The 22,561-nt window shown below is 38.5% G+C and overlaps 3 protein-coding genes across 3 annotated transcripts; 2 read left to right on the forward strand and 1 right to left on the reverse strand.

Annotated features, from left to right (window-relative positions):
- The first annotated feature begins 12,097 nt into the window (after positions 1-12,097).
- On the forward strand, positions 12,098-13,733 carry LOC123037938. Its single transcript, XM_044460805.1, has 2 exons — positions 12,098-13,541; positions 13,619-13,733. The coding sequence occupies exons 1-2, from the start codon at positions 12,477-12,479 to the stop codon at positions 13,625-13,627; spliced, it is 1,074 nt and encodes a 357-aa protein (XP_044316740.1). The 5' UTR covers positions 12,098-12,476; the 3' UTR covers positions 13,628-13,733.
- Positions 13,734-18,356: 4,623 nt separating this feature from the next.
- On the reverse strand, positions 18,357-21,392 carry LOC123037937. The gene is made up of 4 exons (XM_044460804.1): positions 20,584-21,392; positions 19,148-19,319; positions 19,010-19,087; positions 18,357-18,944 (listed from the first exon to the last, which is right to left on the reverse strand). Exons 1-4 carry the CDS (start codon positions 20,832-20,834, stop codon positions 18,357-18,359), a joined length of 1,089 nt encoding a protein of 362 aa, XP_044316739.1. The 5' UTR covers positions 20,835-21,392.
- On the forward strand, positions 19,427-20,405 carry LOC108039087. Its single transcript, XM_017116016.2, has 2 exons — positions 19,427-20,138; positions 20,205-20,405. Exons 1-2 carry the CDS (start codon positions 20,031-20,033, stop codon positions 20,397-20,399), a joined length of 303 nt encoding a protein of 100 aa, XP_016971505.2. The 5' UTR covers positions 19,427-20,030; the 3' UTR covers positions 20,400-20,405.
- Positions 21,393-22,561: the final 1,169 nt, after the last annotated feature.

Raw genomic sequence — 22,561 nt, forward strand, 5'->3', positions numbered from 1 at the left:
AGTATATGTCGGAGAGCTGGTACATGTTCTCTGTAGGTCAGTGTGTGTTCGCTTAAGTGCATTTCCTAGAACGTCATTAAAAGTAGGCGACGCATAGGCGGGACATATTTTGGAACTTTGGATTGTAAATGCGCAGTTAAAGGGAAAGAAGCATAGTAGCGGAAATTGAGTGTCTGCTACTGAGTGAGGTCTGATCGTATGTCGCGAACTGAGTGAGAACAGAGGCAGGAGCAAAGAAGGAATTGGTAAAATTGAGCTCTGCGTTCTCGGAGGTCAGTTCGATTTGCGGCATAGACACGAGCAGAACTTGCTGTGCTTAGGAAATTAAATAAAAATGAATCCGTCACCAAACGAGCCCCCGATATCAGAAGTGGGATCGGCTGAGCCTAGAGTTCAAGATTCAAACCAGATCCTCGCAGCTCTTGAAGCACAGAACCGGAATCTAATGGACATTATCAAATCCATGCAGAATCCAAGGCCGGTAGCAGATGCAAGGCCTGTACATGTTGCTTTGCCGAAATTTAATTCTGTGTGGAGCAGGCATACTGGAGTGAAGGATCGCTCCAATATACGATGTTTTAAGTGCGTCGAACTGGGGCATTACGCTAGTTCATGTCCTAAAATCCGGACCAGCGGAAATGAGATCTCCTTCGAGAAGCGTGAGGACATTTGCATTGTTTCCCCGACCAAGGGAATAATAAATGTATCCGGTGAGTCAATTCCATTTTGCTTCGACTCAGGAGCTGAATGTTCGTTGGTAAAGGAAAGCGTTGCAGACAAGTTTAAAGGAAAGCGACTAAACAATATTGTGAAACTAAATGGCATCTGTAACGACTCTATCTATAGTACAATGCAAATCCTTTCTAATATAAATATTGAACAGTATTGCGTAGAAACTTTATTGCATGTTGTAATGGACAAATACCTAAATTACGATGTTTTGATTGGTCGCGAAATATTAAGCCAGGGCTTTAGTGTAGCAATAGACGCTGAAAAATTTAGTATTTACAAAACTAAAAGAGTGAATGTCGTAAATTTTGCCAATTATAAAAACCTTGTAGATTCCGATGGCGACTTGAGTAACTCCGATAAGATGGCCTTGAAAAATATTCTGGAATGTTATTCTGATTGGTTTATAGAGGGAATACCAAAGACTCGGGTAACAACAGGGCACTTGGAAATTAGGTTAATAGATCTACAAAAGACAGTGCAGCGCCGGCCATATAGACTTAGCGAAGATGAGAAAGTGCATGTACGTTCTAAAATCGATGAGCTCCTTAAATCTAATATTATTCGTCCCAGTTGTTCACCTTTCGCTAGTCCTATGATGCTCGTTAAAAAAAAAAATGGCAGTGATCGTCTTTGTGTAGATTACCGTGCTTTGAATGAGAACACAGTCTCAGACAAGTATCCTTTGCCTTTGATTTCTGATCAGATTGCTAGGCTACGTGGGGCAAGTTATTTCTCATGTCTCGATATGGCCAGCGGCTTCTACCAAATACCGGTACAAACAGATTCAATTGAGCGCACCGCTTTTGTCACCCCCGAGGGTCAATATGAATTTTTGACTATGCCGTTTGGTTTAAAAACGCTCCGTCCGTGTTTCAGCGCGCTATTATTGCAGCATTGGGAAGTCTTGCTTACACTTACGCCATCGTTTACATCGATGATGTTTTGATTGTGGCCGAAACTAAGGATGAAGCCTTAGATCGATTGGAGATTGTACTAGAAACTTTGAGCAAGGCTGGGTTTTCATTCAATGTAACTAAGTGTTCCTTTCTTAAAACTAGGATAGAATATCTGGGGTTTGAAGTGAGCAAAGGACAGATTCGCCCTAATCCACGCAAAATTCAAGCGCTGACAGAATTGCCACCCCCAAAAACGGTTACGCAATTAAGACAATTTATAGGGCTAGCATCTTACTTTCGGCAGTTTGTGCCAACATTTTCTGAGACTTTAAAAACACTGTATTCGCTCACTTCAAAGAAAAATTCAGATTTCGTTTGGCTGTTAGAGCATGAAAGAATTCGCTCGAAAATAATATCCGTTTTAACCCAGGAGCCTGTGCTAACCATATTCGACCCTCAACATTCGATTGAACTTCATACAGATGCCAGCGCAATTGGCTATGGTGCCATTTTGCTTCATAGAATCGACAAAAAGCCTCATGTTGTTGAATATTTCAGTAAATGCACGTCACCTGCTGAATCAAAATACCACTCATATGAGCTTGAGACTTTGGCAGTCGTCAACGCCATTAAACATTTTCGTCATTATTTACAGGGGCGTAAATTTGTTGTATTTACAGATTGCAATTCGCTAAAAGCTAGTCGAACAAAATCGGACCTTTCACCAAGGGTGCATCGATGGTGGGCTTTTCTACAGTCGTTTGATTTTGACATTCAGTACACGAAAGGTGAAAGAATGGCACACGTAGATTTTTTATCAAGGAATCCGATGATTAAAGAATGCAAGAGCATAGAGAAAATTGTTGAAAAGCGAATTGAATTGACTGAGGTAACTGACAATTGGATAGTTTCTGAGCAACAGCGGGACCCTGAAATAGCTGATTTATTAGCTAAGCTTAAAAATAACGAATTGCCGGAAAATTTTGATAAAACTTATGAATTGAGAAAAGGCGTTTTATATCGAAAAATACAAAGGAACGGCAAAAACAAGTGTTTACCTGTAATACCTAGGGCATTTAGATGGGCAGTGATTAATCACGTCCACGAATCTATTATGCATTTAGGTTGGGAAAAAACCTTGGATAAGGTATATGGGTTTTATTGGTTTGAAAATATGTCGAAGTACGTTCGAAGGTTTGTCGAAAACTGCATTACCTGTAAACTAGCCAAGCCACCGGTTGGGAAAATTCAGGTGGAATTACATCCGATTAAGAAGGTCGAAATTCCGTGGCACACAGTGCACATTGATATTACTGCAAAGTTGAGTGGAAAGAACGACCTAAAGGAGTATGTAATTGTTTTGGTGGATGCGTTCACAAAATTTGTTTATTTTCATCATATCTTAAATATTGACACAGAAAGTTCTATTAAAGCCCTTAAAGCCGTCGTGTGTTTGTTTGGTGTGGCTACTCGAATTATAGCGGATCAGGGCCGTAACTTTGCCAGCTCAGGATTTCGTGATTTTTGTTCTTCCCAAAAAAATTGAGCTTCACTTAATTGCAACGGGCGCGAGTAGGGCAAATGGCCAGGTTGAACGTATTATGAGCACACTTAAAAGTATGTTGACCGCTGTCGAAACAAGTCAGAGATCGTGGCAAGATGCATTGGCCGAAGTACAGTTGGCAATGAATTCCACAGCTAATCGAGTCACCAAGGTCAGCCCATAAGAAATGCTTATCGGTAGGGAAGCTAGACCTTTCGGCCTATTGCCAATAGGTGAAGAAGAGGATAATTTAATTAATAGAGAATCCGTAAGAAAACAAGCTAAGGAGAATATGGAAGTTAATGCTCGTTACGACAAACGTAGATTTGATAAGAACAAAGCAAAAATAATTAAATTTAACGTTGGAGACCATGTATTGTTGAGAAAGGAAGAGCGACACCAGACAAAACTTGACCCAAAACATAAAGGTCCGTTTGAAATCATTGAGTTACTAGATGAGTAAGAGAACATATAAGTATGCGCATGAATTTTTGAGAGCATTGCCGAATAGACAAATATGTGAAGAAGTTGATGAAGAATTCGACGACTCAAAAGGAGCTGAGTCTGATTCCCAAGTGGGAAATGAAGATATGGATGGCACTGTAGGTGCTTTGGAATCCCAAGAGGGGATTTAATGACCGCACAATAACAGATGGACATGTTATGGCGGGGGTCAGTGGTGACCGCACCATAGCAGAAGGACTTGCTATGGCGGGGGTCGGTAATTTGGTGTGAATGAAAATGCACAAGTTGATAAAGTTCATAAGTTAGTATGAATTGTTAAATATGGTTAAGAAATAAAAGTAATGTAAAGAATGTTATCAAGAAACTACACTAATGTTATTGTAATGTGTTAAAGGAACTACACAAATGTTAAAAAGTGTTAAAGGAACTACACTAATGTTATATAGTAAGATGTGTTAAAGGAATTACACAATTGTTAAAATGTGCCAAAGGAAATGCACTAATGTTTTATTTTACAAAAAGAGAATAATGTTATTAAAGAATAACTAAATGAATTAATGAGATTATGTTTAATGAAGAAATGTTAATGAAATGTTTTAAAGAATAAAAATGAATAACAACTGACGTGTGAACATGGAGTGATTTAATGATAGCACACGAGGACGTGTGATTTGTCAGGAAGGCCGTGTCGGAGAGCTGGTACATGTTCTCTGTAGGTCAGTGTGTGTTCGCTTAAGTGCATTTCCTAGAACGTCATTAAAAGTAGGCGACGCATAGGCGGGACATATTTTGGAACTTTGGATTGTAAATGCGCAGTTAAAGGGAAAGAAGCATAGTAGCGGAAATTGAGTGTCTGCTACTGAGTGAGGTCTGATCGTATGTCGCGAACTGAGTGAGAACAGAGGCAGGAGCAAAGAAGGAATTGGTAAAATTGAGCTCTGCGTTCTCGGAGGTCAGTTCGATTTGCGGCATAGACACGAGCAGAACTTGCTGTGCTTAGGAAATTAAATAAAAATGAATCCGTCACCAAACGAGCCCCCGATATATATATATTCTTGATCAGGGTCACTAGCCGAGTCGATATAGCCATGTCCGTCTGTCCGTCCGTATGAACGCTGAGATCTCGGAAACTATAAAAGCTAGAAGATTGGCATTTTGCATGCAGATTCTAGGAGTTCCTACGCAGCGCAAGTTGGTTTCAAAAAGGTGTCACGCCCCCTTTAACGCCCACAATCGCTTATATACGATTTTAAAAATTTAAATATTTCGGAAAAGTAAAAATGCAGTTTTATTGTGTTTATCAATACCTATGGAAATGTAGAAGAAATTTTTCAAATCGGACCATTCGTTAAAAAGTTATGCGTGATCAAAGTTTCTATCTCCATCTCCCTCGCACTCCCTTTACCTGAGTAACGGGTATCTGATAGTCGGGGCACCCGACTATAGCGTTCTCTCTTGTTATTGTTATAATGACGAATATTTAAAAATCGGCGTTAATAAAACTTATTGAAAAGTTATTCAAAATAATAATTTTTATACCCTTGCAGAGGGTATTATAATTTCAGTCAAAAGTTTGCAACGCAGTGAAGGAGACATTTCCGACCCTATAAAGTATATATATTCTTGATCAGCATCACCAGGAGAGTCGGTCTAGCCATGTCCGTCTGTCCGTTTCTACGCAAACTAGTCCCTCAGTTTTAAAGCTATCTGCTTGAAACTTTCCCAAAAGTTGTCTTTCTATTGCAGGTAGTATATAAGTCGGAACGAGCCGGATCGGGCGACTATATCATATAGCTGCCATATAACTGAACGATCGGAAAAGCCATAACGTTGGTGTTTTTAAAGTTAGGAAGTCGGGACTTTTTATGAGTATTAAGAATACATCATATGAATAATTTTGAAGAATATAATTTACAGAATATTCTGCAAGGGTATATCAACTTCGGCTCCGTCCGAAGTTAGCTTTCCTTTCTTGTTTAATTTATGTTTGTCGGTTTTAACAAACTTTAAAAAACTTTTTAAACATGGAATAATTTGTATTGTCTTAAGCAGCTTTATAGAAAAAAAATTTTGGTTTACGACTTTTTGAAAAACTAACAAAACTACGTACGCCTATACATTCGATACAACTTATTTTACAGTCATGTGTTATATGTCGTTATAAAATGCTAATCGTTCTTCCTTCCCTTGTCTAATACCATTATTTAAGATAGCTTAAAATTTTATCAGTTCAGATCAGCTAAAGCTGCTTTTACATGGAATTTCCCCGAGAAGTTTGCATTGCAACATTGGCGCTGAAGTGGATAAAATAATAAAAGTACAATTTTAATCTATTATGAATTAAAACAAAATGGGAGCAGAAAGGATTAGGAAATTTGCAAAAAAATTTTAAAAAGTTATACTAGGCAAATGACCAGGAAAGATATAACCAAATATAATATATTAAAAACATCGAAACTTTCAGACAATCGTTTTATTGGCAGTCAGAAGATATACTAGTAATTTTTAAATAAATAGTTACCAAATTATAGTTAAAGGTTAATGTTTTGTAACTTTTATAGGCTCTCTTTAAGGGGGCATAAATAGTTAGCACAATTATTCAAGAACATGTAGCTTAAGTTTAAACAAGAAAGGAAAGCTAGCTTCGGGCGGAGCCGAAGTTGATATACCCTTGCAGAATACTCTGTAAATTATATTCTCCAAAATTATTCATATGATGCATTCTTAATACTCATAAAAAATCCCAACTTTCTAACTTTAAAAACACAAAAGTTATGGCATTTCCGATCAATCAGTTATATGGCAGCTATAGAATATAGTCGGCCGATCCTTATGAAATTTGGTAGGTCGGATTGATTGGCCAAATATAAAATCCATAGGAAATCCCAGCTTCCTAACTTTACAAACACCAAAGTTATGGCATTTCCGATCAATCAGTTATATGGCAGCTATAGAATATAGTCGGCCGATCCTTATGAAATTTGGTAGGTCGGATTGATTGGCCAAATATAAAACCCATAGGAAATCCCAGCTTCCTAACTTTACAAACACAAAAGTTATGGCATTTCCGATCAATCAGTTATATGGCAGCTATAGGATATAGTCGGCCGATCCTTATGAAATTTGGTAGGTCGGATTGATTGGCCAAATATAAAACCCATAGTAAATCCCAGCTTCCTAACTTTACAAACACCAAAGTAATGGCATTTCCGATTAATCAGTTATATGGCAGCTATAGGATATAGTCGGCCGATCCCGGCCGTTCCGACTTATATACTGCGTGCAAAGGAAAGAAGGGTGTGTGCAAAGTTTCAATTCGATAGCTTTAAAACTGAGAGACTAGCTTGCGTAGAAACAGACAGACGGACAGACGGACAGACAGACGGACAGACGGACAGACGGACATGGCTATATCAACTCAGGAGGTGATCCTGATCAAGAATATATATACTTTATATGGTCGGAGATGTCTCCTTCACTGCGTTGCACACTTTTGACCAAAATTATAATACCCTCTGCAAGGGTATAAAAAATTTCAATTAGTTCCGATGATATCAGCACTAAGGTAAGCACCGGTTGATTCTGTGCCGGTGCGCGCGCTTGGTTTTTTATACCCTTGCAGAGGGTATTATAATTTTGGTCAAAAGTGTGCAACGCAGGGAAGGAGACATCTCCGACCGTATACAGTATATATATTCTTGATCAGAATCACCTCCTGAGTTGATATATCCATGTCCGTCTGTCCGTCTGTCTGTCCGTCTGTCTGTTTCTACGCAAACTAGTCTCTCAGTTTTAAAGATATCAAACTGAAACTTTGCACACACCCTTCTTTCCTTTGCACGCAGTATATATGTCGGAACGGCCGGGATCGGCCGACTATATCCTATAGCTGCCATATAACTGATTGGTCGGAAATGCCATAATTTTGTTGTTTGTAAAGTTAGGAAGCTGGGATTTTCTATGGGTTTTATATTTGGTTAGTCAATCCGACCTACCAAATTTCATTAGGATCGGGCCACTATATCATATAGCTGCCATATAACTGAACGATCGGAAAAGCCATAACGTTGGTGTTTTTAAAGTTAGGAAGTTGGGATTTTCTATGAGTTTTATTTTTGGTTAGTCAATCCGACCTACCAAATTTCATTAGGATCGGCCGACTATATCCTATAGCTGCCATATAACTGAACGATTGGAAATGCCATAACTTTGTTATTTTTAAAGTTAGGAAGTTGGGATTTTTTTTGATTATTAAGAATGCATCATATGAATAATTTTGGAGAATATAATGTACATAATATTCTGCAAGGGTATATCAACTTCTGCTCCGCCCGAAGTTAGCTTTCCTTTCTTGTTTTTAATGCGTTTTTCTTATAACCACTTTTTTGGTATTTTGCGGGAATCCTAGCTCGAAAAGTTATTGATGAATAGATCTGAAAATTTGTGTGAGTATTTTTATTAAAGTCCTAAAAATTTAAAAAAACAAACTCTGCAATGATTTTATTAGATAAAATATTTTGTTTTTTTAACCCTCAACGCACACACTGGGTGAATTTCACCCAGCGCGATTTTTCGGTGGTTCGGCATATAAAAATGGAAGGAGGTGGGGGGGGAAAAATCTTATGCGCCACCACTACTCGCACTCCGAATTTCAGCTTCCATGTCCCAAAATTCGTTGAAGGGGAAACATCGAAAGTTGCTCAGCGGGTGAATTTCACCCAGTGTGTGCGTTGTGTTCCAAATTCCACGTAAGTACAGACATCGTGTTATTTTGAAATTTTAATTGTAGACCCCCTTTTTCGCGTTTTTACATGTGACATATCATTATTTTCATAGAAAAGGCGCCAATATGGTGACGCGGGCGAGAGTGCGCAATTCGCACGAGGTAGAACAGCTTTTTGAACAAGAAGAGCAATTGTCGTCGAGTAATGATGCATCCTCGGACGACTCGGATGCCGAGACATGCTACTTCGCGATCCTATCATAAAGATATACAGTGGTGCTCATAGACTTAAGCCACAAGACTTCAACCAAGAATTTAAACGAAAATTAAGAAAAGTTTTTATTTCACAGTGTTCTAATAGAAGAACAACCAAGTTATAAAAATATATATTCAACGAAAAACTTTAAAAATATGAGACCATCTCCAAAATGTCCTGCTCACATACTTAAGCCACCCGGAAAAAATGTTTAACGGTCTTCTTCGTGTATTTGGGGTCCAATTGTTTGATGGGAGGACGTCGTACATATGGTTTACCATCACTCCCAAAGACATTAAACTTGGATTCGTCGCTCCAAACAATCATGTTCCAAAAATTGGGACCTTTTTGAATATGCTCTTTGGCGAATTGAAGGCGCTTTTTAACATTTTGAATGGACAGCAATGGTTTTTTTTGGGCAGTGCGTCCATATAACCCGAATTCATTTAGCCGTCTTCTTATGGTCTGAGCTGACACATTCACGCCATAATCTGCCACCATTTGACCTCTGATGGGCGTCGAAGTCAAGAACGGATCGGCTTTACTGATTTTGGCGATCCGTCTATCGTCGTTTAAAGTGGTTTTTCTGGGCTTTTCACGTGGAATATTTTCCCAGATACCATGTTTCTTATAAAATGCAATGGCATTTCTGACTTTGCCACGCGAAAAATGTAAAGTCTTACAAATTTATAGAATACTTGTGTTTTTTCGTAATATTTCCATATTAGATTTCTTTCGGCCGGATTTGTATTTTTATTTTAAGCCATAGCGGTCAAATTGGTTTGGGAAACGTATTTAATATTCAATATTTTAGTTTAGAAAATAACTAGCACAACTTTCCCCGAAAAAACACAAGTTTGACGATTTTAGCTCAAGGTGGCTTAAGTATATGAGCAGAGCGCAACACTTCTTTTTGACATTTAGTCAATTTTTTGGGAACCCACGAATTCCTACTTGTCATTTTTTTTTACTGTGATCAGCTGCTTAAAAAACAGTGTTCCAAAATGTAAAAATTTCAGGCCGAAATAATTATGTTCAAAAAAGTTATTAAGAAAACAGTTTATGGTAGTGGCGGTGGCTTAAGTCTATGAGCACCACTGTAGATCTTGTCGAATTGAAAGCTTTCATAGGGTTGTTATACTATGCAGGGGTAAACAAATCCAGTAATGTAGACGCTAAGCATCTGTGGGGTATTCATGCAAGCCCCTTTTATAAAGCAACTGAGCCTCTAAATAGATTCAAATTTCTGATCGAATGTTTGCGCTTTGACGATAAAAGAACACTACTCAGAGGAAGGAAGCTGATCGATTCACGAACATTCGCAAAATTTCATATATGAAATAAAATTTTTGAAAAAGTAATGAGATTTCCTTACAGAGTCAAACAACCATGAATATTTACTTGAAAATATGTAATATTCTTGAGATTTGTTAATTTATATTAATATATGTATCATAGGAGATAATTATTATGAAAAAATGTAAGTGTGACATTAAAACAAAGAATTTGAGCCCCAAAATGCATTACTCTACACCACACTTTACCCGCAACAACGAAAAAATTGATCCATTTTCAAATGACTAAAAAAATATACTTTTTGGAGAGTACGGTTAAACTGCCATTAAAATCTGAAATTTCGTACCCTGAACTCGAAAAAATACTTTCTTTTGTAGACTGATCACTTTTTTCATTTTAATAACAATTATTGAAAAAAAAGTGACTTTTTCATAAACACCAAACGTTTTTTATGAATTAAAGTATGAAAAATTAAATTTACAACTTCACAGCTTATACCATTTTATTCTTGAGAAAATTCTCCATATTACAAAAAAAAAGTTTTTGAAAATCGGACAATTACAAGTAAAGTTATTAACGGGCAAAGTCGAATGTGTGAAAAACACCCAGTGTGTGCGTTGTGTTAAAAAACGGAGGTGTGTGCGTTGAGGGTTAAGAACGGTGAAAAAATGATATAAAATAATTTTGTAAACAATTCCAAAGAATTAAATTTTTCAACTCTTTTGGCTAGAGTTATGATTTCAGATCAAAACTGCAACCCCCAGGTGTTCTGCAAGCAATCAACTCTGATGGCGATTGTCAATGGAAACCAGCCTCTAACTCCACCACTTCCGGCGGAAATGGCAGTTAAAAAAATCACAAAATACACTCAATTTCGGCCTCTTACACTGCCCATTAAAACCTCCAAACGACAACGAACATTAAAAAGTGCAACGTTGGCTTACCATTCAACCCCGGACCAAATCTTTGTAAGTAAAAGGAAACATCTTTATGGTGTTTACAAAAATTATTTTTAAAATAAATTGAAAATCAAAAACCAAATTTTAACACATATGATGCATTTAAACGTATTAAATAAGTTAAAAGCCAATAAATACAGTCGTTTAATTTTGAAAACATCAGAAATATCCTATTTTAGATTTTACAATGCGAGTTGTGTTTGGTTTGATATCAGAAGTTTTTGTAATCAATCATTTATTGTATATATTCATTTTGGAAATCTATTTTTCCTGAGTGTTGGGTTGAGGGGCGGTGAGTGTTTTGAGTTGAGGTTAACAAAAATGGCTGTGCGTCGTGCTGCTCACAGCGAAATTGCTTTGGATGCCAAATGAATGCACTTGCATATTTCATTGCCGCCCTGTCACCTGCGGCCTCACCTGCGGGCCACCTTTGGCCGTAAGTTGGGAAAACCCCATCATAAAAACAATGGATGTTAGCTTTCCTGCTAGGTGCAATCGTAACTTTGATTATGGAGCTCGCTTTAAGGTAAAAAGAGGCATAAAAAATTATAAAGGACATAGGCTGCTGAGTACACGTTAGATAACAACATTAGAGCACTAACTGGGAAAAGTTTTGTGCTGTACTCTATTAGTTTATTTCAAATTTGAAAGGTTTGTACAAATTCAAACTTTAATATTGTGGGTATTAATCTTTTTTTTTTGTACAGAAAATCAACTTTTGGAATTAAAAAAATTGAAAAATCCATTTTAAAATAATTACTATAGAATGCATACATTTTTTAATTAGGATTAAAATAAAATAAACAGTTACTTAAATGTTTGGCTTAAAATGTTATTCCAATTATCGCAAATACAGCAGCCGTGTTCAGCGTCGAAGTGGAAGGAGCGTCCAGCTCGGGTTCTAAACGGATAATAATTACAATATATGAAGCCTTCAACTAATGGACATTTTCTCACCCTCCTCGTTGAGCAAACCGTGGTTGGCCTCTCGCCGTTTGGTCACCACAATTGCTGTGAAGTAGAAGGTGAACATGGGCAGCAGGACAACTACTCCCACGGCAATCAGGAAGTTTTTCAGCTTAACCTCGCGTTGACAACAATTAAGGGTTTTGGACCAGTTCAGACGCGTGCGGTTCATCTAAAAAAGGGGAAAAAGAATGAAGAAGAATACAATTAGAGCGACAAGTGCAGTTTTATTATAAAAAATTAATTTATTGTAAGCAGTGTATGATGATGTGATTAACATGTCTATAGCTATTTCTAAGTTATATTAATTAAGTACCAACATCCACATTTATGTACCAATCCCGCTGTTCCGATTTGATATAGAACTAAGTAAAACTAATATTGCAAAAGGCTAAGGATAACGTGAATATCAGAGAACGGTCACTTTACGATAAAAGAGAGAAACAGAGAGACATTGTAAAAAGCACGCTAACATAAAATTAAAATAAAGTGAAATAAAAAGAATTAAAACTACGATAACAACTTCAGAAGTGGGATAGACACCATTTAAACATCCGCCTACATAAACATTGTTGGCTATCCGAAGACGCACAAGTTTTTTTTCCTATAATTGCGTTTTGGCGAGTGACGCCAAATTGGAATGGACAAGGCGAACATTGTAGAGTGGCTTCAAGCCAATGAAATCAGGTTTCCAGGAAGTGCAACTTTAAGACAACTGCGCAAGCTTGCATTGGATGCCGGTTGCCAGGATGCGGCTAATATCCCAGAAAGCCTATTGGAGGAAGAAGATGCCAAAATTGAGGTTGTAAGCCAGCGGAGCGCTAGCGAAGACATCGACGAATTAGAAGAAGAAGAAGCACTACTTGACGCCGCCATAAGGGTAGCTAAGAAGAAGAAGATACTGGCCGAATTAATGCGAAACGACAGCAAGACTACAGATGACATTCGTATGGTGAAACAGCTCATGATTCCGTTTTCTGCCACTGAAAATGAGGAAGCCTTTAAGTGGATTTTGGATTTTGAGAGAATCTGCAGAGATGTTAACGAGTGTAAAAATTTCCAATTACGCTGCGTACGAATGCTGATGAAACCGGGAACAGATGCCGACTTGTTCTTGCGTGTTGACCAATCGAATACTTATGACGCATTTAAAGAGAACTTTATAAAAACATTTGGTCGTGGTAGTTCAACTGCTGACATCGTATTGCTGTTAAAGGAGACCATTTTCAACCCGCTGAAAAACACTGTTATGGGATACATACTTCTTATGGAGAAAATTGCTATGCGTGCTAGCATCGAAGAAAAATTGACAGTTCAGCTTATAATTGATGGTTTTCGCGATCGTTCAGCCAATATCGCCCTATTGTACACAGCAACAACAATCGAAAAATTGAAGGAGTTGGCACGGAAGTATGAAAATCTAACAAAGAAGTCCCAACATTTTTCCCTCCGCTCAGAAAACACTAGAAAAGATCGGAACACAATCCGTTGCTACAATTGTTCCGCTTATGGGCATTACGCTTCGTCGTGCACTGCGCCGAAGCGCGATAAGAATTCCTGCTTCCGCTGTGGATCGCTCCAGCACATGCTAAAGGATTGCCAACAGAAGCCAGCAAGTAACCCAAAAATGGTGGGAGCAGCCAACAACCAGCCGATACGGGATGACGAAGAGGAGCCAAATATGTTTATTCCGATTATTAACCAGGTAGGAGTATATTTTTACACTGATTGTCAAATGAAGCCTAATGTAACCTTCCTTTCTGCCATGTTCGATACGGGTAGCGCCATTAATTTAATTCAACACGCTGCCATTCCTTATAAAAACATTAGCGATGTATTGTTTCCGACTGACTATTGTGGAGTTAATGGATTTAAGATTAAAACTTTCGGAAAAATATTTGTTAAGCTCGTTTTTCAAAACATAGAAGAAGAAATCTCATTTTTTGTTGTACCCAACAACTATGTTGCAACTAATGTTCTTTTAGGGCGTAAGTTTTTGGAAAAATTTGGAATAAAATTGATTTCTAAGTATAAAGTAAAAGAAATTATTGAATTGAATAGATTAGTGAATAGTGAACCATTGAATATTTTAGAGAATAGTGAACCATTGAATATTTTAGAGAATAGTGAACCATTGAATATTTTAGAGAATAGTGAACCATTGAATAGATTAGTGAACAGTGAAACATATCGAGACAGTGATCAATTGATAGACAGTAGAAGTTTTGAAGACTTATGTGAAGAAAGTGAAATTGATAGTGATAACAGCATACCAGAGATATATAGTATAGATGTATTTAAGGATGATGAAAGTTTTGACATTGACCCAAAGTTGAGTGATAGAGATCGGAGTGAGCTCAGTGAAATAATAAGATTGAATTATTTATGTTTATCTAACATCCCAGCGATTCAACATAGTTACGAAATGAGGTTAAGACTAAAGTCAGAAGAACCTGTACGTTCTGTTCCAAGAAGACTTTCATATCAGGAAAAGAAAGAAGTAGATTTTAAAGTTGACGAATTATTGAAAAAAGGATTTATAAGAGAAAGCAATTCGCCCTATAGTTCTGCTATTGTACTTGTAAAGAAGAAATCTAAGGAAAAGCGCATGTGCGTAGATTATAGGCAACTTAATAAGATAACCATTCGTGATGGATACCCGCTTCCCCTTATAGATGACTGTTTAGAGCGTTTAGAAGGAAATCAATACTTCACACTTTTAGATTTGAAAAGTGGATACCACCAAGTGAAAGTAGCAGAAAGTTCAGTGCAATATACAGCTTTTGTAACACCTTCCGGACAGTATGAATACACAAGAATGCCTTTCGGACTCATGAATGCACCCGCGGTATTCATGAGATTTATTAATTTTATTCTGCAACCTTTGATCCGCGAAGGAAATGTAGTAGTTTACATAGACGATATTGCTATAGGTTCGAAGACATTGAATGAACATTTTAAGACGGTAGGAAGAGTATTAAGAATTTTAGCAGCATATCGATTGGAAATTAAAATAAATAAATGCCAGTTCGCTTACAAAAGTATTGAATTTTTAGGATACACACTCAGTGAAAAAGGGATAAGTCCGAATAACGAGCATACATCAACTATTAAACATCTTCCGATACCAAAAGATCGCCATGGAATGCAGAAATGTTTAGGACTATTTTCTTACTTTAGAAGATTTATTCCGGCGTACTCAAAAATAGCAAAGCCATTGCAGGAGCTCACAAAAGCAGGTGTTAAGTATGAACTCAATGAGGATTGTATCAATATTTTTGAATATCTTCGTGAGAAATTAATTTCATTCCCTATATTATCTTTGTACAATCCAAATCGAGAAACGGAATTGCATTGCGACGCAAGTAGCGAGGGATTTGGTGGAATCTTATTACAAAAACAGGATGATAACAAGTTCCATCCAATAGCTTATTTTTCACAGAGAACAACAAAACTAGAGGCAAGATATGAAAGCTTTAAATTGGAAACACTAGCTGTGGTTTACTCATTACGAAAATTTAGAATATACCTAGAAGGAATTCCATTTAACATAGTAACAGATTGTAATGCAGTAGTTTTATGTCTAGGGAAAGGACGCCTTAATTCAAGTATTGCCAGATGGGCTTTAGAATTGGCGAATTATAATTATACACTTAAGCATCGTAGTGGAAAATATATGAATCATGTTGATACATTGAGTAGATACCCTTCAGCCTTAAATGAAAATTTTGAATATGAACCTGTATGGAATATCCAAGAAAGTGACAACAAAGACCAAATAGTTTCAGTAATTGACAATGACGACATCAATCTTCAGCTTCAGATAACGCAAAATAGGGATAATCTTATAGTAAAACTGAAAGAACAATTAGAACATGGAAATGTGAAAAATTTTATATTGAACGATGGAATAGTTTACAGATTAGGTGAGAAAGATATTGAATTGTTATATGTACCAGTTGAAATGGAATCACATATAATTAGGAGAGTCCATGAAAATTTATGTCATTTAGGTACTGAAAAATGTTTGAAGGAAATATTGAGACATTATTGGTTTCCGAACATGAAATCTAAAATAGAGGCATTTATTGGCAATTGTTTGAATTGTATCATGTTTACAGTACCTACACATGCGAATAATCGAACCCTACATAATATACCCAAGCGACCAATTCCTTTTGATACATTACATGTAGACCATTTTGGACCGTTGCCCTCAGTTATATCGAAAAAGAAACATTTGTTAGTGATTATTGACGGATTTACCAAATTTGTTAAATTGTTTCCTGTAAATTCAACGAGTACAAAAGAAGTCAATACGTGTTTTTCGAAATATTTTCAATATTACAGTCGACCACGTAGAATTATAAGTGATAGGGGTACGAGTTTTACTTCATTAGAGTTTGCCAACTTTTTATTAGAAAATAATATTGAACACGTTAAAGTAGCAACTGCGTCACCTCAAGCGAACGGTCAGGTGGAAAGAGTAAATAGAACAGTGAAAGCAATGTTAGCTAAGATAACTGAACCAATAAAGCACGAGGATTGGAGCAAACTACTGGTTAAGGCCGAATATGCCATTAATAATTCAGTGCATTCAACGACGAAGGAATTACCATCAGTATTATTATTTGGAGTTCAGCAGAGAGGGTGTAATATTGACGCATTGACAGAATATTTAGATGATAGAAATGATAGACCACAGTGCGATTTAGGAAATGTCCGTAAGAATTCTTCAGATAAAATAGAACAGTCTCAGAAAAGAAGCAAGGAATATTATCAGAAAAATCACAAAAGTCATGTAGAATTCGAAGAAGGCGATTTTGTTGTAATGAGAAACATTGACACCACAATTGGTACAAATAAAAAATTTGTACCGAAGTACAAAGGACCATACGTCGTTAAAAGAATTTTGCCAAACGATAGATACGTTATAGCAGATATTGAAAATTGTCAAATTAGTCAAATTCCCTATGATGGAATTGTAGAAGCATGTCGGTTACGAAAATGGGCAGATTGGCGTAATCAGTGTGAAATTAACTCCTAATAAATGTTAAGCTAACCTATATATATTTAAACAATTAATATCTAAATTATTAACCAAAATTTTACAACTTAACTTATTCTTTACAAATTATTTATATTTATATTTATTTTTCTAAACGTAAGAACATTTTAATAATACTTATATAAACTAGAAACCCACGATCGAGGACGATCTAATTGTCAGGATGGCCGAGCTGTAAGCAGTGTATGATGATGTGATTAACATGTCTATAGCTATTTCTAAGTTATATTAATTAAGTACCAACATCCACATTTATGTACCAATCCCGCTGTTCCGATTTGATATAGAACTAAGTAAAACTAATATTGCAAAAGGCTAAGGATAACGTGAATATCAGAGAACGGTCACTTTACGATAAAAGAGAGAAACAGAGAGACATTGTAAAAAGCACGCTAACATAAAATTAAAATAAAGTGAAATAAAAAGAATTAAAACTACGATAACATTATTATATATTATACATAGTTCTAACCGGTGCTTTCGCCCGTAACCTTAACCATAAGGTTACTGCCGAGTCCGCATGATCGCCGGTGGCCAGCCATCTGGGAATGCATAACAGTTAGGCGGCCGCAAGCGCACTCGTGGTTGTATTTTTCGTAGAAACACCCCAGTCGGTGCTCATAAAGAGCCACCGACGAGCTGCATTTCTCTAGGCACAGGCTGCATTGGTATAAGCTCATCTTAGCTCGCTTCGTCGGGGTCTGCTCCTCGAACAGCTTCATCCTAGCAGGAGGTGTGCCTCCTGCTTCGTCTGATACGACACTCAAGGCGTCATCGGCGGTTAGGTCTTCTTCCGGGTTCCCTTCCAGCATGGAGTCCACACATTCCTCCAGCTCGCTTCCTTTAAACCGGCAGACCTTCGCTGCAACTAGGTCACAGGCCTGCTGCTGCATCGAAAATACTGCTGCGACTTCCTTACTGGAACGGTTCCTCTCTTCCTTCAATACCTTTTCGAATTGATTGTGCAATTTCTTTAAAGCTGCCTTGGCAGCCCTCTCAGTCACTTTCTCTAATCTAGGGTCGTTTTCGCAAACGCGAAAATGGGATTCCACTAAATCTTTGAAAATTTGGAGGAGTCGATTGCACCGTTGCGTCAGGGCTGACATGTTGCTGGCAAGTGACAGTCAAAAAGCTTGCAGCCACCGAAATGCATTCAATGCGTCGCTCACAGTGGTCCCCATTCCAATATATTTGGCCTACCAAATTTGCCTTTGCAAATTGCAAAAATCAAAGTTAATTTGCCAATTTGGCCCATTGTGCAGGAAAAATGCTAGCTGCAATGTGCGTATGTATTGAATTAAACATTTAAACAAAAATTTTTCATAGAACACGTTTATTTGTTTCGAGCCAAAGCGAGATGACTATAGCATCTAATCTTCATAACTGTAAAGCATAAAAACACATACATACATATATAAGTGCTACATATTATTACTACTACTATTATATTAATTACCCCGTGGAGTCGAAATCCAAGTCCTCCAGCAGGCTGAGAAGGCAGATGATCCTCCTCAGAAGCGTCTGCGCCTCTAGCTCGCTGAGATTTGGCTCAAGCGTAAAGGCCTCGACCATTAACTCGGCCGTCAAAGAGGCCCACTTCTGGCCGGTGGTCTCCAGGACTCCGTTGTTTGCCTCCCTCAAGTTGAACGGCGTCGAGCAAATGGCAAACCGGCGGCTCACAACGTCCCGTAGCACGCGGATCTCGCCGCGCACGCGCCTCTTGGCACTGCCAGGAAAGTGGCTCGTCCCGCTCCAGGCCAGCTCCAGCTTCTGCTGAGCGTTGTGCTCCCGAAAAACCATCCGCGTGTGGATATTTGGCAGGAGTTGCAGCACATGCTTCATGTCCGCGGCGACTATTTTGGCCAGGTGGTTTAGGTCTGCCATCACCGGATAGCCACTGTGGACATGAAGCAAGGCGTTGTTGGGGCATTCGTCCACTATTATTGCTATCAAATGCTTTTCAAACTCCACTAATGCGATGGCCTCCCGCACCTGCTCAAACGCCGCCATGATTTGCGTGGCCGTAAATGTACTTTTCTTCTATATAGGTAAATAAATATATTTAAGTACATATGCATGATTTTTAGATATTTGGGGCTACTTACCACTTCGGTGTAAACAACCTGTTTCACGGACCCGTCATCTGAGGTTCCCATCATTATTAGCGTGTGTCCCGGCGTCGGCTGGGTGCGTAAATTCTTTAATTAAATTGTTAAAAAAAATAGACAAGACTTGGAACCCACCCCAGTCAGGTGAATGACGTCTACCATCAGGTAGAAACACCTGCCGTGATCCTTTAAACGCTTTACGCCGTCCAAGTTTCTAAGGATCCCGCTTGGCCGGAGCGGATCATCCACCTGTGGGAGGTGCTTTTCCACCTGGGCGCGCAGGTGCGGCATTGCAAAGAATTTTAGCCTGAAAAGTAGAGGTGGAGAAAAATCGATGTTAACATCGATGTAATCGATGTTTTCAAAACATCGGTAACATCGATGTTTGGCTTGCCAAACATCGATGTTTTCCATCTCGTATCGTTTTTTAAAAGAAGCTCGACTGCGTATGCAAAATTCAAAGCAGCACAAAAAACAGAAACTCCATATGGCCTGGTTCAAGAAATGCCGACGCGCTGGAATAGCGCATACGAAATGATCAAGCGAGTAATTCTGACAAACGAATATATTAGTGTAGTATTGGCTGTATCTCACAATGCCCCTTCACCGTTGTCTGCCGAAGAAATTGACGTTTTAAAAGAGATTTCGATATTGCTTGCTCCATGCGCGGATGCAACCTTGTCGGTTTCGACGAACACCAATGTCTCAATTTCGTTGATCATTCCTGTAATTTGTGAACTTTTCCACAAAGTTAATGGATTCGATTTCAAAACAATTGAAGGAATCGCTGCCGCAGATTACATGAAGATTCGTCTAAGGGAAAGATTGTTTGCATATGAAACTAGAACGATTCCTCGTATTGCAACAATTCTCGATCCGCGATTCAAGAAGCAAGGGTTCCTTGCCCAATCGAACTCGGAGGAAGCGGCCAAGGCTTTGCAGGAAGAGCTGAACTCCGTTATGACAACAACTCCACGACCGAGAGGAACCTACACGGTTCTCATTCCTCAAAACTAAAATGGAGACAACAGTTCAATCACTTCGGGCGGATTCCATTATACTCTTACGCCAACATCTAGAGAAAGGGAACCAACCGGAAAAGTGCGATCCGTTGGCGTATTGGGAGGTAAAACTTTATATGCTAAGTCTTTTGTTCTTCAAATATTCAATTAAACAAAATATCTTATTTCAGATGTCAACTGATGAACCATTTAAAAAGATCTCGAAAAAGTTCCTTTGTATTCCAGCATCCTCATGCGAGTCTGAACGCCTCTTTAGCAAGGCAGGCCAAATGATTTCGGACCGTCGCACTCGCTTATCGCCATCAGTCGTCGATAAGCTTCTGTTCCTTAACAAAAACAAAAATATTAATAAAATTAAAATATAATAACAAAAAAAAAAATTTTGTTAAACATCGATTAAACATCGATGTTTTTCACCAAAAACATCGAAAACATCGATGTCCACAAACATCGATTATTCTCCACCTCTACTGAAAAGGTCCATTATATAAAATCGCAAGTATTGTCACTTAAAAAGTTTGAACAACGGCGCTAAAACTGTATGACCACCTTGGAGAAAACGGAGAATGTCCCGTAACGCCATGCGAAAGTGGCCAGAAAGCGCCTATATTTGCGTTAAACCCAAAGGTGGTCACACTGCCTGGACCTGAAATCTGTGTGTCGCGAAATTCTCCGTTCCGCCGCATTTTCCGCGAGAAAAAAGTGACGTCGACGGGAGCCGAGGGTGGGGGGCAGGCGCGATCAGTTTTCCGTGGAAAGTGATCGAATACACCAGTTTTCCCGTCGCGTGTGTTACCCATGTGCAAAATACAGTGCTGCCAGACCGTCAAACTGAACTTTACCGGTTTTTCCCCAATTTCTCAGTTTTCCGAACTCGGCCCCCAACGTGAGACCCCCCAAAAGTTGCGCCTCGCTCCCCCACACCCTCCACGACCCTGGGAGACCCTCAGAAAAGCGTAGGAAACGCTCCCAACCCTCCCGACCCGAAATCAGACCCTCAAGACGACCCTCCCAATCCCAGCGTTGCCAGCCTCCCCATCCGGGCGTTGCCATTTCACTGTAAGCTACAGTCCTAACAGATGTTAATAAGCAGCCTGTAACAATAATTCTGTTATGCGTAACCATAATCTGTTCCTAGTGGATCCATAATCTGTTCCTAGTGGATCTAATGTTTGTGCTATGTTAACAGAAATAGCTTTTATTTTATTTGGGACGTGTCATGAACATAAATAACGAGCTATAAATGATACTTGGTAACAGACTGCAAGTGATCTAAGCGAATAACCAAATCGGACTAATTAGATTCATAGCCACGAAAACCCTGCAAATATATACCTCGATAATAATTAAATTTTGGTTTGTGATGAAAAAAAATTTGGTAAGCTAGAGTAGTGAGTATACATCCAGTATTTCATGTGTTAAAATAATTTAGAAAGATTCTGTGTAATATTTTAATGGTTACGGCCTGGCACTCAGATCGAAAGACAAGTTCGCCAGCGGAAACCTTTTATCTTTCCAGTGTGTCAGATTTTTTGAAAAAAACATTACATTTTGTAATCTTTTCACCCAAAGTTTATTTGGCAGAGTGGCAACGCCATGCTAAATTCTGGTATTTTTTCGTTGATCTGAGTAAAAAAAAGCTTAGCATGAGCTTTTCGGGGAATTAAACGAGCGAGCTTTCAGTGAGAGCCAAGTCTATTTAAGCAACCCACTGTATATTTTTTTTATTCACTTAGAATTAAACACTCACCCGCGCTACTTTCGGTTGCCGTTAACAAATGTTAAAGAAAATATAGTGAATCGTACTCGATATTCCATTAATCGCCGGGATAAAACAGCACAAATGATGTCTGATTAGCAGTGAAAGATAGCGGACATTTGATTATTTTTGTATGTTCATTGCATGCCAACTTTCTAACGGCCGCGAACTCAGCTGCGCGCTTTTTCAACGGCTTTCCACAGAGCCGCCGTCGCCGCCGAACAAACAATAATAATGAAAAGCGCCAGACAAAAACCGAAGAGCTAATTGGCCGACCAGTATTATATTAATATTTGTTAATTCCGGCTGCCACCGCCTAATTGTTTGCATATCAATCGACCAAAATATTCGTGCTGTTGAACCAAGGAGCTGCCAAGTAGTGCAATAAAATCAAAATAAGTTGAAAGCAAAAAATCCTTAATACACACGCACACACGGGCAGACGTCTGGGGGTGTGTGTGAGTGAGTGTAGGTGTGTGTTTATGCGCAGGCGCCAATTCGAGTTTCTGTGCATTAATTGCTTTTTGCGAAGTTTTCTGCAGAACGATCAAAAGGTAGGTTCTAACTGGTTTGGCTGTTTTTTAATTCTATTATTTTTGCCGTATATTTATTTCGGTTTTTTATCGTGCCTATTTCTATGCCATCACAGCGTGCCCACCCACGCATGGTGGCCAAAAACTCTCTCGCCCCTTCCCCTGCCACCACCCGCACATTTACTTTTACTACGCGCGCTTCGCCGGAAAGCTTCGTCTCTGCGACGGCGTAAGC

Source organism: Drosophila rhopaloa, unplaced genomic scaffold, assembly GCF_018152115.1.
Source record: "Drosophila rhopaloa isolate 14029-0021.01 unplaced genomic scaffold, ASM1815211v1 contig_25, whole genome shotgun sequence".
NCBI classification, from domain to species: Eukaryota; Metazoa; Arthropoda; class Insecta; order Diptera; family Drosophilidae; genus Drosophila; species Drosophila rhopaloa.